Raw genomic sequence first — 19,158 nt, forward strand, 5'->3', positions numbered from 1 at the left:
TCTGTACATATTCAGCGCAGACACAACCATCATAGGCCTGACTACATAGTACACATCAGCAACAACGTAACATTTTCCACCCCCCCAAATAGTTCTAGCTTTGGGTCGTTGACTCCTTCTATGCAGATCTGGAGGATACTGAGGGCTGACTATATTTACTAGTATTCTGGTTCAGGGCTGCACTGTACAGTAGTGCATGGAGAGGGTATGAGGTGACTAAATTCCATAACCATTCAGTTTCCCAAATCATTTGCCCTTTGTTAATTCCATCCTGAGTGTGGGTGTGGGGTGCGGGTTGGTGTGTATAGTTTTCTAATTTGCTAAGTGGCACAGTATAGCAAAACCCCATCGGGGAAAGGGAGAGGCTTTCAGCAAGTTAGTTTTTCTGAGCCTCGGTCTTCTTATTTGTAAAACTAAATTACATATACTTGTCCAGACTGACTCAGATTGCTGGGAAGGTCAAATTAGATTATGCATACAAAAATGATTTTATAAACAGTGTTATATCAATATTTAATTATAAAATGATTACTATAATTATGTCCTTGGCCTTCTTCCCGCCGCCCCCTCGCCCCCCGCCAGCCACTTAGCATGTCCCAGCAGTTCAAGAACAAAATCTTACATGTGGGCTCACTCAGTTCAATTTTTGTAAACTCTTTTGAAATCCCTTCATGAGAGTGGCTAAGGAAAAAAAATGCAACCTCCTGTCTATGACAGGTGCTAAACTCAAGATTTGTGGTTAATTCAGTTCCCTTTGGCATCCAGCCAGGTACTTTATTCACTTTGGGTGACTTTATTGCCAATACATCTGAAAGATTTTAGTTTAGGTAGGTCATCTTTCCTTAAATGGGCCAAGATATCATGACTCTCTTTACGTTTACATGGAAAATATTAGTATCAGATATTAACAATTATTTATCAATCCAGGAACTGTCTGGTTAGACTGTCTGGCTCAGGTCATTAGTTCATGGAGTCAGAAAGCCTACTCTGGAAGGATTTTAGCTGTCACTAGTCCAAATCCTCTCTTTTTAAAGGAAACCGAGGCCCTAAGAGTTTAAATGACTTGTCCAATGAAGGTGGTTGAATGGTGGGACTGGCTTGGTATCCACTTCTGTGTCATCCTTTCTTTTAATAAAATGTATTGTAAATATACCATAAAGCCACAGAGTCGAGGACCAATGGAGCATGTTCCTAAGTTTAACCTAAAGAACAAGGTAAGGTTTCAAAAGTGATAGGAAAGAGTTTGGGGCTCTCTTGAGTTAGGACCGGCTCAACCTGGTTCAGCGTTCTCAGACTCCACCTGCCTCGCCTCTCCCACTTCCTTGGCTACCTTGCTAGCCCCTCCCTCTTCAGGTGGCCGGGTCACTTCCTGGTAGCCCTTGTTCCCCCAAGCGGAACCAATGTCCGTCGGCTCCTGGGTCAGCCGGATCTTTCTCGCTCAGACTCTTCGCAGCGGGGACTAGGCGGCAGCGTCTCGCGTCATCAGTGACAGCCCTGACTCTTGGTACGCTTTGCGTCGCTCTGCCAGGAGCAGTCACCTCCTCCTTGGCAAATAGTCCTCGGCGGGGTCCGAGTTCTTGGATCATCCGAGAGGGGAGGCACGAGAAGTTGCAGTCAGGGGACGCAGAATCGACAAGGAGAGGAAGATAGGGACCTAAGTTTTTGCGATAGTGTGCGAATTCAGTTAAAAACTCCCTCCCTCCTAAGGATCCCTCCGCCTGCAGTAGCGGTGGTGAGGCCGAGGGAGCCGCCATTTTGGATGTTCGGTTCCTGCTGCCACTGCTGCTGCCGCCCCCGGAGCTGCTGGTTTCATTCGAGGTTTCGGGCCGGTGAGTGTCACTCGCGGCGCTAGGAGCGCATTGTTTCTTTTGCCCCACGCCTGCCGATAGCATTCGGCCAGAAGCTTCCTGTCAACCCCAGAGGTCCGGTGCCAGGTTGTGGGGGGTGAGACAAGAGGACAGAGGCTGGGCCAGGAGGGGCCCGGAGCTCCAGGGGCTGCTCCGACTTCTTGCCTGCCGACCCCGAGGCTTCGGACCGGGAGGCTCCACGACAGGCTCCGTTCCGTGCTGTAGCGTTGCCCGGCCAGTGCGGGCCTTTTGGGACCCGTCGACTTTCTCAGGCTGCGACCCTCCTTTGAGGGCTCATTCAGGGAGCCTGGGGTTAGCGGGGCGGGTCCCACCCTCGCGTGTCTTCTCTGAGCCACGAATCAACGTTCTTGTATCTTGTACCAGGGACAGGTCTTTCGTAGACCTCTCTTCAGCATTTCCAAATGTTAAATGAATCGCTGTCTGCACCTGCAATGCCGTCCTCTCAGAACCGGACATCTGCCTCGCCTTCCTCTAATTTTCCAACCAACTTCTTTCCCAATTTTCAGGGTTTTTTTTTTTTTTTTAAACTCACCTTAGAGTACAGTGCTTTCCCTTCTTTCAAACTCCCGATCATGTGAACGTCACTTTCTAATAATTCTCCCGATCTTCCTGACTTCCAGAAAGTCGAGACGGTTGGTTATGTTTTCCTGTTAGGGTTTGGTGGAGCAGATCCATGGAAACACTCGCTCAGAGCGTACTTCAGCAGAAAATGTTTATAAAGCTGATTAAATGGCTTTTGGGAGAGAGGGGGAGATAGGGACGAGGCAGTCAAGTATTTTCTTATTTGTGAATTCCCTTCTTGTGCTGAACACTTTTGGTATTATTGACACATGTATTTTTCTTGGCGTTATGTATTCCTGGGCATGGAAATCTGCCTGTGAAGAAGAATCTTAATCTGATGTAGGTAGAAAGGAAAGTAACTTTTTTTGGCTGCTGTAGGGATTAGTTAACAGAAGAGAGGAGTGAATGAAGATTTCTTAGTGATCTTAACTTTAAAGTGTTTTGCACGTTAATGGTCTTTGCTGACCGATTCTAAAAAATACTTGGATTGACTTCGTGTATTGGATTTTTCTGGGGATAGTTAGATTTTAAATATTCACTACTTCTGTTCCATGTAATACTTGTCAGACTATATACAGCTTAACTTTTCGTTTAAAAATGTAGACGCTCCAGGTACCCATAATCTCACTACTTTTATTCTACTCTTAACGTATGTTTGATGTGTAGCACGCTTGCATAAAAAAGATTTCACAGTAATTCACTGATTGTTTCCTTCATTTAAAGTTAGGTGTGTGATTGAATCACCTCTATTTCATCTTAGCTTGAGTTTTTACATCTGCAAAAGAGATAATTTATTCGAGATTACAGCCTAGTGGCTGCTGAAATTAAAATTTATATCTTGAACTGGATCATATCTTTTAATACTTCTAATTCATGTATAATTGCATTATTATTATCAGGTAGGTACATTCTTCTACTAGTCATATGATCTCTCAGTAAAAGTCTGAATATTTTCATTGTAAATAGTGTTCTTGTTATTTGTTTAAAGGAGACTTTTCAAAAAGATGTATATTTACTCTGAAGCTTCCCTTGGTTTAAAGGAACTGTCAAACACTGGCATGCTCACTCAAATACTAAATATTCCCTTGTAGTTGCTATTGAAATGTTCCATTTCTCTTTTACAGTTTTAAAACAAGATATTGAAAGAGCTATCAAATTTGTGTTTAACTCAGTTCATTTCATGGCACAATATACTGGTATTTAAATGTCTTTCAAAACTATTACTAATGGTTTGCATTCAGTTGGAGAAAGTGTCTTTTTCCATTACAAATTACAAGTAAAGTGCTGTTCAGTGCACTGTTGAGCAATCAGCACAGACTTGAAATCTATTTTGTCTAAAGTTGTTGGGATTATACATGAAATTAACATTGTTTAGGAAACCTCAATTCATTTTCTTTTGCTTGTTCTTTGATCTGTTTCATTGACAGCCGTTCTAGATTTGAGAATTTTATTATGTTTTTGATTTAAAAAATTTTTATTTTTCAATGAGAGTCGACATTCGGTATTATTTCGTATTAGTTTCAGATGTACAGCATAGTGGTTATACAGCATATAATTTATGAAGTGATTCTCCCAATTAGTCTAGTACTAATCTGGCACTGTACATAGTTGTTACAGTATTATTGACTATATTCCCTACGCTGTACTTGAAGGTGAACTTTAGAGTGAAACTGTAAAGTACAAAAATTGTCAGCAATGCCTTGGTGATATTTCGTTCCACTATTTTTTAAAGTAATTTTGAAATCAGTGGTGTACAGAAAATACAAAAACCCAGGTTTTTGTGATTTATAAAAACTATGCAGATTGAAAAGGTTGAACAAGTATTTTCCAAAAGATTATTTTTAATTAAAAAAATTGAATTGGGAAACTACTGACCAAAACAGATTTTCGAAATGCTTAATCCTATTATTTGCTTTTGATGAGGTTTTAAAATTTTTGTGTATACGAAAGGACTTAACCGATCTCAAAACTTCAAAATTCGTGTTTAGTTTTAGCTTCAGAAAATCTAAAAATACTACTTTTCTTCATACTGCCGTAACTTGTTTAGCTGTTTTTGGGTGCTTGTATTTTAGTCTTTATTTGCTTTATGAATTGTTTTCAGTTGTTGATTTTGGCTTTTTTTCATCTCATTGTTACTTTTATTCAATTTCTTTTATGCAGGATAATTAGAGTAGCAAGCAATTTTAAAATTAAGAGAACATACAGATTCATCTAAGCTCTTATAGGTTTTGAAAATCATATCTTTGTCAAAAAGTGTTAGGATATTTGTGTAGAAAACTTTATTTTAGTAAAAGCGGTAATTTCTACCTTGAAAATATGTATAAAGTTCTTTTCTTCGCTGAAAGAGTAACACAAAAACACTTGATTTGGTGAAAGTCTGGTTACGAGAACAATCTCTTGTCAATGTTTGAAGAGTCCAGAAGTGGAGGAAAAAAACCAAAAACCACAGTTGTCACACTTGTTGAGTCAGCATCAGCTACCACTTTTGTATAAAAGAGCAAGGTTTAGGATAATATGATTGAAACAAGAAATGTCTTTTTCACCACTAGGTACTTAGAAGTTTTGCTTTTTTTTTTAGCCTACTCAAAATCATTGGAGAGAGAAAATTGTTAATAACTTATAAATGTCAGTGAAAAGTGGCTTAGAAGGAAAAAGTCATGGTTTTTTAAAAGATGGAGAAAATATAACTTTTGTATTTCATGAATATTCATAGAGATTTTAAAGACAAGTAATTTTTACCCTCCCCCACTTTCTCTGTTGTTAAGGGTGCAACAGTCACTATGTAACCTGATATGCAGTTGCTTTGCTCACTCCAGCTTGCTTGTTATAGCTGATTGTATTTGTGTTGTACCAAGATCCTAGGCTTTTAAGCTTGTCTGGCTTTGAGGTTAATGTAATGGATTCTTTAGAAGAGTAGATATGAAAAAGACATGAACTTAAATCTTTGAGACTGTAAAATATTTGCACACCCTGTCTTAAAATAAGCCTTTGAGTTAAAACTAAGACTGTCAGAATAGATGATGGACACTGTTTATAAGATCTGACTTTTATAAAAGATCACCCAGTTGTGCACCTCAAAGTAAAAGGAGTACCATTAGTGTTTTTGCACTTCAACTTAATGAAATTAATTACTAATCCTCACTATTGGGAAATTGTTCAGTTTCAAGCTGAAGAAAAGTAAGGGACATTAATTTTTCTTATTCCTCTTCTAAAGCCTGCACAAAAAAAATTGGTTCCCTTCCCACTTAATGAAATTTTTGAAAACATGATACTTTTAAAATCTGGCGAAAATATGGTTTGAGATGAATGGGGAAACCAACAGAAAATAATTAGTGTAGAGTAATTGAATCTTTGTAGATATTAGTTTTTTTGGTGTAATTATTGAAGAAAAACTATTGTAAGAAGAGCATCTTTTTTTGATAGTACTGAATATATGTGATGTTTTATGCATGTGTATTTGTCTCTACCAGTGAATGCTTGGCCTCTATTTTCTTTAGAAACTTTCTATGATGAAAACTTAATATGTACTGTATTTAAGAAAGTAGAAAGGGGAAGTAGCTTATGATTTGATTTTATTAGCATTTGGTTGTATTATCTTTATTTATAAACACTGAATTCTTGCTGTTCCTTGAATACTCCGTGTTCTTTGATTCTCCTTGTACCTGTTCTTCCTATACCTGGAATCCTTTTTCTCCCTCCACCAGTGAACCTACTACTCTTCCTTCTCTCTCTATCCCCAGGCAGGATAGCCCTTTTTTAATACTTGTTGAATTGTCTCCTTTTCCTTGATCTTCCAGAGGACAAGAACTATCTAATTTGTGGCATCCCTTAATATATAGCATGGTGCATTTAGTAGCTATTCTGAAGAATAGATGATGTGAATGAAAATAATATGAAAAAATTGTTTAGGTACTCAGTTATGGGAATCTACTGCATGCAGGTCATTTACTTATGACTGGTAGAGTTGATGTCAATGAAATTTATTGTCAGGTTTAGAAAACACATACAAAACCTTGTTTGCATGTCTTTGAAAATATTATTTAGTTGTTTAATTCTAAAATTGATATTATCCTTTTTGTGATTTACCTAGACTTTTTCTTATGCAAAAGCTTCAAGCCGGCAGTAAAGAGAGCTGCTCTTCTGCCATCTTTTTTTCTTTTGAAGATCTATTATGTAATTTAGTATACTGAGGAAACTAACAGTAAATTGAGAACTTTAATCTTTTCCCCCAAAATGCACCATTTCTAACTAATGCCAGAAACATGAGTTGAAAATAATTCTTTAATTTCCTATTGATCACCTCCTCCCTTCCCCCTTCCTTAGCCCTTTCTTGGTATCCAGAATTAACAGAACTTGGATTCATGAAGAATATACTAGGGAAAATTTGTTATCTTAGTATTAAATCACTTTCTAGTAACTTACTAATAAATTTTCTAATGTCCCTGGATAAATGCGACACTGTTCTTTTAGGATGAATACCTTCTTATTATTTTGACAATTTGCAGTTTTGCTTTATTTATCCATTCTTGTGGGTTTTGTTAATACTTTGAATTTTCTAAGCAAGATTTATTTCTTATAAATCTTGAAAGATATCAAAATATACAAAAATTAAAAAGGTATCTGTATTCACAGTTGGCCCAGATAATCTCCCTTAACATTTATTATTATACCCTTTGGGGAATATCTTTAAAAAACTAAGATTTTGTTTTGAGAATTTGGTGAGGATTCTTTAGAATTAAGGACTTAAATGTTTTTGCTATTAGTAGGGTTAGGAAACCGAAAAACTACTTTTTATTTTATTATTGCCGAATTAGATGTCGATCATGTTTATATGTCATTGTTTATTTGGCTTTTTTTGCTTTTCATGCATCTTAATGAATTTGAATCATTCAGTAGGCATATTTCTGTTTTTAAAATCTCAGTTTTGGTGAATTTTGGTTATGGATAATTAAGCATTAAAGAAGATTCCTATAATTAATGTGACATTTTAGGGAGAATTGAGCTTAAGACCCTTTAGAGGGATGCCAGTTGGCTGCCTAGGCAGGGTGTGGTGGTATCTCGATATGGTCACACATTTCACATTCCTTAACATTGAAGATCTAGAAATTGCATTTTAGTATTTCACCTAGGCATGATTCAGCCTAATCAAACTCACTGATGTGTAAATTAGAACTGCAGTGTTGTAATTCACAAGGGGCTGTGTTTTTCCATTGCATTATCTATATCTACTTTCCAGGGCACCCTTTTTCTTGAATGGAGGTATTTGGGAGGCAAAGCACTTGAGATGGCTGTTCATAATCAGAAAGTTGCATTGAAACCAGAGCATATAAAGATGTATGGTCTTGAGTGTTTCATCATTCTAGGCCATGGTGAAACCTGATGAAAGAACTATCTGTGTCCCACAATGGTGTTTGCCTCTCCAGTGACCAAAATACTTATCTCCACTTTTAATCTCTCTTATTCAAACAGTGATGTACTAACAGTGATGAAATAGAAATACATTTATCCACAATCCTTGTACTTTCACAAGTCAGATTTTTTATTTTTCTGTGTTCCCTGTCCATCCTTGTCCTAAGAAGTATTTTTACTTTTTATTACTAGTTTTAAAAAAGAGAACATTTTATTTTGATAAAGTGAACAAGCCATGTGAATATAAAACATATGGACACAGGCGTTGGAAAAAATCATTGAAATACTAAATGTATATGGTTAGATATAAAAGGAGAGGTTGACAGAAATACAATCATTGTTATACTTGTCTGTCTTAGTCTCTGATGGATTAGGGAGTTAAATTGGTAAGAGCAGACTATCTGAACTGTACAGTTTTTAGAAATTGGTTATTCCACAGATAGTTTTATTTTTTTCATGTAATTGTATCTTTATTTTTAAAAAACAGCTTTGTTGAGGTATAATACACTAATACACAAAATTGCACATATTTAATGTATATCATTTGATGAGTTAGGATTCAATTTTATATTCAGGCTTTTCTGCCCTCTGATTTAATGTTAAATGTTGATCTTACTGAACCATTTCTTAATAAATCAAGTCTTAATTTTAAAACTGATCATGGTACTGTTCATAATTTTTAATACTCTTAGGACTTTAAGGGGAATTGAATGCTTTTTGCCAGCACATTCAGAGTGCTGTTCTCTGTGTGTGTGTGTGTAAGATAAATGTTTTAATTTTTTTTTAATTGTAAATTAAGGTAATTATGGAAGTCGAAGGGAGAGATCTAGTGATTTGATTGCATCCTTTTTGATTAATTTAAAAAATTTTATAAGATAGAAATTATAATGTAAGGGTACAAACTTTTTCTTTTTAAATTGTGGTAAGAATACAACATGAAATCTATCCTCTTGACAAATTTTCAGTTTCACAATACAGTATTGTTAACTACAGGCACAGTGTTGAATAACAGATCTCTAGAATTTATTAATTTTGCTGTTATGCTATTTGAATATTTCTGCTATATATGTTTTACTTGTTTTGCTGCTGTTTTTGTTTCTTCCTTTGCTGTTAGGTCAATGTCTTTTCCTAAAATAGCTTCTATCTCCTGGCCCCCTACCCTTCTCTCTTTCTCCTCCAGTTTTCTAATTTGTTCTATTCTGGAACAGGCTGAACGAGAACTTTTGTAAAGTAGATATCTTAGTGTGTCTCTGTAGTGGCTGCACAGGATTATAAAAATGTTTTGGATTTGCATCTATCTTCTGTATAGCTGAGTCATTACATTACATTCATACTTTTTTTTTAAAAGGAGACAGGTGTTTAAGCTGTTATGTTTTAAGGAATCTTGTGAGTGTTGAGTATTTTGGAAGGCAAGAAAACACTTTCAAAAAAATAAGGAAATCCTCAATGTTGTAATAAAAGCAAGTAGTCATGTTATCTAGACTATGTGGTCTATAATATTCTCTACATAAATGTATTTGAATTTAATTTTTAATATGAAATATTTCCAACTTAAAATATATGAAGAATAATAAACATTCACATATCTGCTACCTAGTCTAAGAAATCAACTATCACCAATAAAGCTGAAGCCTCTTGTGTGCATTGCTTTGTCCCTTATTACATTCCCCTCCCTCCCAGATGTGCCTCTGGGTTGGATTTGATCTTTATCTTTCACTTGCATGTTCTTATCTCTTACTGCATTTTCGTATTTCTAAAGAATAGGTTCTTTTACATGTTTTAAACCTGTATGGCTTTGTATAGCTTTCTAAAACTTGTTTTTTGTTCAAAATTATTTTATGTAAGGATAGTTTATATAGCAAACATATGGCCAACATTTGTTTAGTGCTTACTATATGCCAGGCACTGCGTTAAGAATTGCACATATATTCTCATTTAACTCTTGTAACAATCCTTTGTGGTAGCATTCTCCCACATGAGAAAACGGAAACGGAGAGGTTAAGCCATTTACTCAAGGACACACAGCTAATAAGTGGTGGAGCTAGGATTCAAACCCAGGTAATTTTACTCCAGGGTCATCATTTTAAACAATGATGAGAGTCATTGGATAAAGATAAGGTTCTTTTATATCAATTCTTTATATCAGTTCTGAAATCCAAAAAATAATGAAAACCTGGAGTTCTTCATAATTCTTTTAGTGTTAAAATCTGACCCGACCAGACATGAGACTGTTGGTAGTATTTTTTTCTCTCCTTTGGTGTGAATATTCATGTGTTGCTGCAGAAATGCTGTTTGATAATAGAACTGTTCCTCCAGATATGGTGGGCCAGTTATGGCACATAGTACATGCACTGTTACCTTTCTAAAATTCAGAAAAGTCTGAGTTCTGCCTTAAAGGTTTTGGATGAGAAAGTGTGGACTGGTGCTGTACTACAGATCTCTTTCTACATGGGCTTTGGAGTTGTTGGGCTGATCCAGAAAGCACTTAATTTCACAAAAGAAAAAAATTCCAAATATATTGAATTAGTTTGGCTATGACAAAATTTGGCTTACCATAAATAAATTTTTTGTTTCGTCATTGATCAGCAGTTTCTGTTTTGTTTTATTATGTGGCTGGAGTTGTAAGAGTTTGTTTTCCTCACTAGGCTTTTGAGTTCTTAAGGAGAGAGACCATGTACTTGCCAGTCCCCAGCACCTATTACAATGCCTGCCATAGAGAAGGCTCAGCAAATATTTGTTGAATGAGTGATTAGCCTTTTTTGTTATAACATGTTTCCTTATTACTTAGGTCATCTATGGAGTAGTGAGACTAATTGAATTGAACAAGAAGGAAAAAGAAATGTGTGAAGCTAACTTTTGATTCCATATTTTTTATATTTTCCTTTCCCACTTTGAAATGGGAAAGTGTATTCTGTTCTATAACTGTAGTGTAAGGGGTCCTGAACTGTTAAACTTTTTTCTTTTTTTTCCATTTTCTTCATTAAATACCTTGATCCTCTTCCTTGCTCAATTCAATAGTCCCAAACTTAATGGCTGTATTTCAGTTAAGTAGAGTGTATGATATATTTGCTCCTTATTGAAGTTGCTTAATTTAATTTTTCCTTGTACAGATCTGCTTGACAGTATTTGTCTACGAAGGGACTACATTTGATTTATAAACAATGATACTTTTAAAATTAGCAAACCAAAAATAGAATAATATGTAAAGTGGTCATCAGATATTTGTTTCATTGATTTTTAGAGCTAATTCTATGCCCTTATTTTTTAGTTGATGGAACAGAGGCTTATTTAGAGAAGTCAGATGGCTTGCCCTAGGTTGCTTGGCTGAAAATGGTTGATTATTAGAATCTTGTTTTGGCTCTAATATTTCTTTTAAGTATGTTCTTTAATGAGATTTCTATATTTCTATGATATATAGAAACAGAAATATTTAATACAATTTTAAGAGTATGCATTTGAAAGAGTTAAGAACTTTGACCTTCCACTTAAAATCTTCATTCAAAATATGAAACTATAATCTCCAGGGTTTGTTAATGTAAGAAAACTTGGGAGGTGGCAGGAGGAAAGGCTAGCTTACTAGGCCTAATTCTGTATCCCAGTAATTTTTCCTTCTGCTTGTAATTCTTTTACTTTAATTGTTGCTTCTTCCACTGCATAGTTCCTGTGGTGTACCTCAGTGCTTTGGCCAAAATATAGACACAAATCTCTTGTTGTTCTCTTCTGCAGGATTTGAAATGACTATAGTTTTCAGGATAGACTTTCTTATAAATCTGTAGAAATAAAGAGAAATAAAAGTTCCCAAAAATTTGTCGTTGCTCCTCTTCACATATTTAAAGTATTATCGTCTCTTTCAGTCTCAATTCACCTATTTAGAAGTCCAAAAGGCGACATACCTTAAAAGACAGCTTTTCTGACCTGCCTGTGTTTGACTCGTCTTTCAACTTGCTGCTCAGGAACTCTTTTCTAGACAATATGACACCTTTATGGTTCAGATTAGTAGAGCCCTTTTTAGTTTCCTGTACCCATAGGTCTTATCCCTAGTTTATTGATATGGAAAGTGACTTTATTTTTTAGGTGAGACCTGCCTTCAGCCATTCCTTAAGGATTTGATGTTATCTTTTAGAGGCTGAATAATCATAATACATTTGTCACATACAACATATTTCTCAAAATTTCACAGTAATGTTTTGTTTCACTAGTGGTTAAAGCGTCTTTAAGCAGGTTGGAACAATTGGTAACTTCCTCACTAGTCCACTTACTTTCCCAGGTATATATTACTGTAACTGATCATATAGGTCTTAAATTTAATTGAAGTGCTTTTTTGTTTGTTTTCTTTTTTAAAACGTCTTTAATTTTTAAGTTAACATACAGTAAAATTGACTTTTTGGGGGCTTACAGCTCTATAAATTTTAACACATGTATAGATTTATTATCAACACCATAATTAGGACACAGTTCTATCTTTTCAGAAAAACTTCCTCATACTGTGCCTTTTTAGTACCCACAACCTTAACCAGGGACAACCATTGATATGTTCTTTATCACTATAGTTTTGTCTTTTTGAAAATATCATACCAATGGAATCATTCATATGTAACCTTTTGAGACAGTTTTCTTTCACTGGGCATACTATCTTAGAGCTGTGTGTGTTATGGCATGCAGCAATAGTTTATTCCTTTTTTATTGCTACAGTGTTCCATTTTATGAATTTACCACATTTGGTTTCCAGTTTTTGACAATTATGAACAGAGCTGCTCTAAACATTCATAGATAGGTTTTTTGTGAACAAATTATTTTCATTTGTCTAGGTTAAATTCCTAGATGTGGGATTGCTGGGTCATATAGTAAGCGTATATTTTAAGTTCATGAGAAACTGCCAAACTGTTTTCCAGAGTGGCAGTACCATTTTGTGTCCCCACCAGCAGTGTATGAGAGTTCTAGTAGTTCTGCATCCTCCTCAGCACTTGGTATTTTAGCCATTCTAATAAGTGTGTAGAGGTATCTCTAGTACCTAATGCAGTTGAGCATCTTTTCAAATGTGCTTATTTATCATCCTTATACCTCTTTGGTGAAGAGTCTGTTTAGTCTTTTGCCCATTTTTTTAAATTGCATTTTGAGAGTTCCTTTTATATTCTGGATGCAAGTCCTTTGTTGGATATGTGGTTTATAAATATCACAGTCTGTAACTTGTCTTTTCATTTTCTTAGCAGTGTTTTTCATAGCACAAAAGTTTTGTAATTTTTCTGAAACCCATTTTATCTTTTTTTTTTTTTTTTAATGGATTGTGCCTATGGTGTAATGTCCGAGAACGCTTTGCCTAACTCCAGGTCATGAAGGTTTTCCTCTATATCTTAAAAGTTTAATGGTTGTATGTTTCACATTTAAATATATGACGCAGTTTGAGTTAATATTTATAAGGTATGAGATTTAGGTTGAGGTTCTGCTTTTTTGCATATGTGCAGTTAATATGTGTGTTGAGTTGCCCATTGTATGACCTAATTATCCTTTTAATGTTTGTGGTGGTGATATCCTCTCTTTCATTCCTGATATTAGTTATTTGTGTTGTTTCCCTTTTAGAGTTTCGCCAGGGGGTCATCAGTTTCATTGGTCTTTTCAAAGAACTGGCTTTTGGTTTCATTGACTTGATTTATTGTTTTTCTATTTTTAATTTTATTGATTTCTAATTTTTAATCTGCTTTTTCTACTTTTGGGTTTATTTTGCTCTTTTTCTAGTTTCCTAAAGTAGAAACTTAGATTGCTAGTGTAAGGTATTTCTCCTATTCTGATACAAGCATTTAATACTATACATTTCCCTCTAAGTACTACTTTAGTATAGATCACAAATTTTGATAAGCCTGCTTATGTTTTTGTTTAGATCAGTGTATTTTCTAATTTCCCTTAACATTTCCTCTTTCATTTGTGGATTACTAGGGAATATATTGTTTAATTCTCAAGTACTTGGAAATTTTTCCAGTTATCTTTCTATTACTGATTTCTAGTTTACTTCTACCATGGTCAGAAATCTTACTTTGTATGATTTCATTCATTTAAATTTATTAACTTTTTTTTTTTTTAATGACCCAGGACATGTTCTATCTCAGTAAATGTTCTTGTATGTAATTGAGAAGACTGTATTCTGTTGTTGCTGGTTGAGGTGTTCTATAAATAGTATTTAGGTCTAGTAAGTTGATGATGACATTTGGGTCTTCTATGTCCTTGCCGATTTTCTGTCTAGTTCTATCATTGGAGGCATGTTGAAGTCTCTATAATTGGCGTTAAAAACTTTTTTTCCTTTCATATCTGTCAATTTTGCTTCATGTATTTTTTAGCTCTATTCTTAGGTACATTTGCAGTTAGGATCGTTAAATTTTCTTGGTGAATTCTCTCTTATTAAGCACTGGGCTGATAGTGATTTATTCCATGCTTTTAGGATCATATCTTCTCTGATCAGAGAGAAGAGTTCCCCTGCCCTAGGTTTTAGGTGCCTGCCTGGCTGTTGCTGCTGTTGCTGTTCTGCCATTGCAGTATTGCCTAGTGGCCGTGGTAGAGGGAAGGAAAAAGCCAAAAAGTCAAAAGACAGATTTTTCTCCTTTTTTCTTTATCTTTCTTTTCCTGCTCCTTGGATCAGAAAGAGGATGTTCCTTAGAGTTCCTTCTCTGTACCCAGTGAGCACTTCAGAGGTTTAGGCTGCACTTGGATCCAGGCAGGACAATTCTGGAGGAAAAATGATAACCTCTTGCCAATTTGATGGAACTTTAAATTCTCCTTTCTTTCTCCTATCTGCTTGCTATCATTTGCTTTTCAGATCCTTCGGTAGCTGCGGCATGCATTTTGTCCAGGATTTAGTTACATTCAGAGGGAGAGACAGAAGTTTCTGTGGAGTATATTTACTCCTTCTTCCCTGGCACCAGAACTTTTTGTTTACTTTTTATCTTAGCATGCATATGGATAGATAGGAAATTCTTTACTATGTGAATGAAGTTTTGTTTTACATTTGTGTCAATTAAGGATTTTTTTATGATATATAGAAATTGAGTAGTAGTAAGTTGTCACAGCTCAAGGAAAAAAAGTACTGCTTTTCTCTACGAGGCACCCTGGTACTGGAGGAAGAGTGCTGAGTGGCGGAATCGCGATTCAGGCTAGTAACTAATTCTATGACTGTGTACAAGGTAGTTAACAGCCGGGATCCTCAACTTCCTTCATAAAAAGCCGGTGGCATAAACTGTATTCTTGTGATTCTGTACTTGATAGCTGAGCCTTTGCTCCAGATAACTTGTTTTTCTCTCAGCCGGCTTAAACTTTTGTGCTTTTGTGTTTTTTTTTCCTGTTGGACTACATGTTTTGGGGCAAGACTTAAGCTTTTTGTAATAATCTTTGTTTGCTTTGTAGAATCATTGAGGTCTTCATAGAAAAAAGTTATTTTCTAGCAGCGTATTCCCAATTGATGTTGATTGATTTTAGTTGCCATATACTTCTCTGGTTTGTCATGCACTAAGGGGTAATGATAAATAAGATTCTTTTTAAAAGTAGAATCACTGGGCTTTTGATAGTCAAAAACTGATTTTATATAGCTTTATGTCTTTCTTAATTATATTCCACTATGTTGATATTATAAATAACATATTGGTTTTGCTTACTCTTAAATTTTATCTTAAAGTCAGTGGTATATACGATTATTGTGAAAGTAGTTCTTTAATTATTTATGAAAAATTCTAAGGATGAAAATGCCCTTATTGGAGCTTTTTGACTTTTAAAAAGCTTTTGACTATGAAAAATTTCTAACATACATGAAAACAGAAAAATATAATATACTGTCATGTACTTATAAACCTTCAGCAGTGATCAGCATTTTGCCCATCTCATTTCATTTTTTTCTTGTCTCCTTCAATACTACTTTTTTCCCTGGAGTATATGAAAACAATCATATAATGTCATCTGTAAGTATAATGTTCATTTTGAAGTATTGAGAAGAACTCTAGCCTTGGAAGTCTAAGACTTGATTCAGGTGCTAGCTCTGTCACTTAACACCTTTCTGATCTTAAGCAAGTTGCATAGTTTTGCTCTGAGACCAAGATTCTTCGTAGGCAAAGTGGGGTAATGATCTCTGCTGTTTCTTCAAAATGGTCTAAGGAGCAAATGAAATAATGAAGATTGTGAATATAAAAATGCTTTATAAACTTCAGACTCTAGACCCTCCAGTGTTTCTAATAAAGAGTAACAAAACACTATACAGGTAGCTTTATATAGTTTACAACATGCGGTTTTAAGAGGGCTAATATAAAGGAGCATATTAGGGAGCTTTTCTAAATTCCTAATGCCCTGTTCTCACCTTGAGCATTAATGCCATGAAGTGATGGAAGAGGGATATCTTTCTGGTATGTTGGATTAGAACATTGAGAATCATCAGTTTAAGGTTTCCACAGCTAATATGTACTGAATATTATTGTAATATCTTTGCCTATTTTTATCATTTTTCTTAACATTATTGAGGTATAATATACCTACAGTAAAATGCACCTATTTTAAGTATACAGTTCAGTGAATTTTGAGATATATACCCATTACGAACATTTTTATCCCCCCAATGTTTCCTTGCATCTCAGTCAGTCTTTCATCCCTACCTTCAACCTTAGCAAATCATTGATATCTTTGTCATCACTATAGGTTAGATTTGTCTTTCCTTGAGTTTCATATGTACTCTGCATAGCAGAATGTTTTTGAGACTTTTCCATGTTATGTATTGGTTTTGTTTTCTTCTGAAAATATTCCTTTATATGAGTATATCATTATTATTCACCTGTTTATGGGCATTGAAATTGTTTCTAATTTTTGGCAGTTATAAATGAAGCTTCTGTGAACATTTGTGTAGAAATCTTGGTGAGGACATATATTTTCATTTCTCTTGGGTAAATACTGAGTGGATTTACTGAGTTACATGCTAAGTATATATTTAAATTTATAAGAAATTACCAAACTGTTTTCCAAAATCATTAAACCATTTTGTATTCCCATGAGCAGTCTATGAAAGTTCATTTGTTCTATATCATTACCAACACTTAGTATGGCCAGTCTTTTTAATTTTAACCATTCTAATGGTGCGGAGTGGTATCTCATAGTTTTAATTTGCATTTCACTGTTGACTAATGATGCAAAACATCTTGTCATGTGCTTATGGCCATTCATATATCCTCTTTTAAGAAGTGTTTATTCAGATGTTTTACTTGTTTTTAAATAAGATTGTCTTATTAGGTTGAGCAGAAAATATCTTCTCTAATGTTAAACATAAGCCTTTCCTTACTGCTTTAACGATTGAATAAAAATTGGGGTTGAGTTTAGCTACTAAGAGATTTTGATGTTAGTAATGGACTTTACATGTTGGTCTATCCTATGTCATATTTTGCTTAATTTAATACTTATCATCTTTTGTTTGTATTCTTCCCAGACATTAACTGAGTTGAGGGGTTCGTATGTAACAGCTTTGCTGAAGCTTTGTATTACTGGACTTAGCAAGTTTTGAATTTTTAAAAATCACATTTATTTGGAAAGTTGTGTGAATAGTTTTGGTAGTAAAAATATGTGAGCATCTTTATTTAATGTCTTTCCATATCCAGAGGATGCCAGCCCCCATCAGATTGCGGGAGCTGATCCGGACCATCCGGACAGCCCGAACCCAAGCTGAAGAACGAGAAATGATCCAGAAAGAATGTGCTGCCATCAGGTCATCTTTTAGAGAAGAAGACAATACATACCGGTGTCGGAATGTGGCAAAATTACTCTATATGCACATGCTGGGCTACCCTGCTCACTTTGGACAGGTAGGCTGGGCTGAGACCACATCTAGGGAGGAGGGTACTTTTGTTTTAATGGCAGTAGCTTAGAGACTTGAGTCTTTTCCTGTCAGGGAAGACAGGATACATTTGATAACCTGGTAGTCTTGATCATTGGGGAACTGAGAGGAGAACAGAGAGAGAAAGCTGCAGACCTGGAAAGGTATGACAATTGTCCTTTTTATTGGGTATCTCCTTATTATGTGGATTCGAGTATGTTTTGATGGTGGCAGCTAGTTTACTTAAAGATTGACCAGGATTAACCAGTAAATTATGATTGTTCTGTGAGAGGGCCTGGACTATAATGAGTATTTAAGAAAAGTTTGCTAGATGTTTCCTTAATTATTTTCTCTGTCTACTATATAATAAGGAGGAACAAGCATGACAGATGTTTTTAAATGAAAGAAATTAGGTGGCTGCTAAATAATGGCATTTAAGGATTTTGTCCTAATCACCTCATACCTTGATTGCTATAACCACTGTGCAGGTCTGCCTCCTCATTCTCGCCCACACACACAAAAACATATTATCTGATATAGCCAGTCTGGGCCTCGAGCATGATATTCTTAGTTATAACTGCTTTTTTCTTTCTATGTTTATACATTAAAAGAGGTATTGAGTCACAGAGAAAGATATAGTAGGTTGTTTTGTAATTCTTATTAATGCTATTAAATTTTATTTCACTTAATTTAACAATTGTGTTATATGCTAAATTAGTCTTTTTAAGGAAATGACTGCAAAATTAAAGAATGTGCAACACTAGATAGGAGAAAAATACCATCTATATTTCCATTATGCAAAGATAACTATTGTTAGTGTTTTGATACATTTAATTTATTAGGAAAGATGTCTATCAGTTTATCTTCTGTTCAGCTTCTCAACTTCAGTGGAAGGAGATTCCCCCACCCCTGAGTTAAAACAACCAAATAACGGGCTTGAATCTTATTAGACTGACTTGGGTTAGTTTTATACTCATCTTGGGATGAGATCAGCCTCTCTAGAAATACATGATTGAGAGTGAGAGCGTTAATTCCCCATAGGAAAATTGAGGTGTTAATATCAGAGGAAAGAAGGACCAGATACTAGGCAGGCAAAACAATATCTGCCTCCTATAAACAAACATGTTGTATGCTTTTACCACATAAAAATTAATCCAGATAGCTGTCCATATAGTACAGGACATAGTATAAAGCAGATAAATGTTCATATATTCTTATTGGTTGATTTTAATTAGACACATTAGGTTATATTTACAGAAGTCTGATATGCTGCGCTATAAAAGACGGTCAGATGAGCAGGTAAGACTCTTAATCCTTCCAGAAATAACCACTATTAACATCATGGAAACAGTGACTTTACCTACTCCCAAGGGCGTTCTTTAAAGACAAACTCTTAAAAATCGTAGGATAGATTTAAGACTTAGGTGAGATTTCATTTTGTAAAAGAGCTCTCTTTCCATATATATCTAAGAATCGTTTCTATAACGTGCTTAA

The 19,158-nt window shown here is 35.1% G+C and overlaps 1 protein-coding gene across 2 annotated transcripts in view; it reads left to right on the plus strand.

Annotated features, from left to right (window-relative positions):
- The first annotated feature begins 1,470 nt into the window (after window positions 1-1,470).
- The window catches only part of AP1G1 (adaptor related protein complex 1 subunit gamma 1), a 61,930-nt gene continuing 44,242 nt past the window's right edge, over window positions 1,471-19,158 (plus strand). Inside the window, exons 1-2 of one of the 2 annotated variants that reach the window (XM_015587761.2) lie at window positions 1,471-1,829; window positions 17,450-17,653. In XM_015587761.2, coding sequence (XP_015443247.1) covers window positions 17,453-17,653 — 201 coding nt within the window. In that variant the 5' untranslated portion in view covers window positions 1,471-1,829; window positions 17,450-17,452. The remainder of the gene's footprint in view (window positions 1,830-17,449; window positions 17,654-19,158) is intronic. The other variant, XM_006909826.3, reaches the window with a different exon arrangement.

Source organism: Pteropus alecto, unplaced genomic scaffold (genome assembly GCF_000325575.1).
Source record: "Pteropus alecto unplaced genomic scaffold, ASM32557v1 scaffold42, whole genome shotgun sequence".
NCBI classification, from domain to species: Eukaryota; Metazoa; Chordata; class Mammalia; order Chiroptera; family Pteropodidae; genus Pteropus; species Pteropus alecto.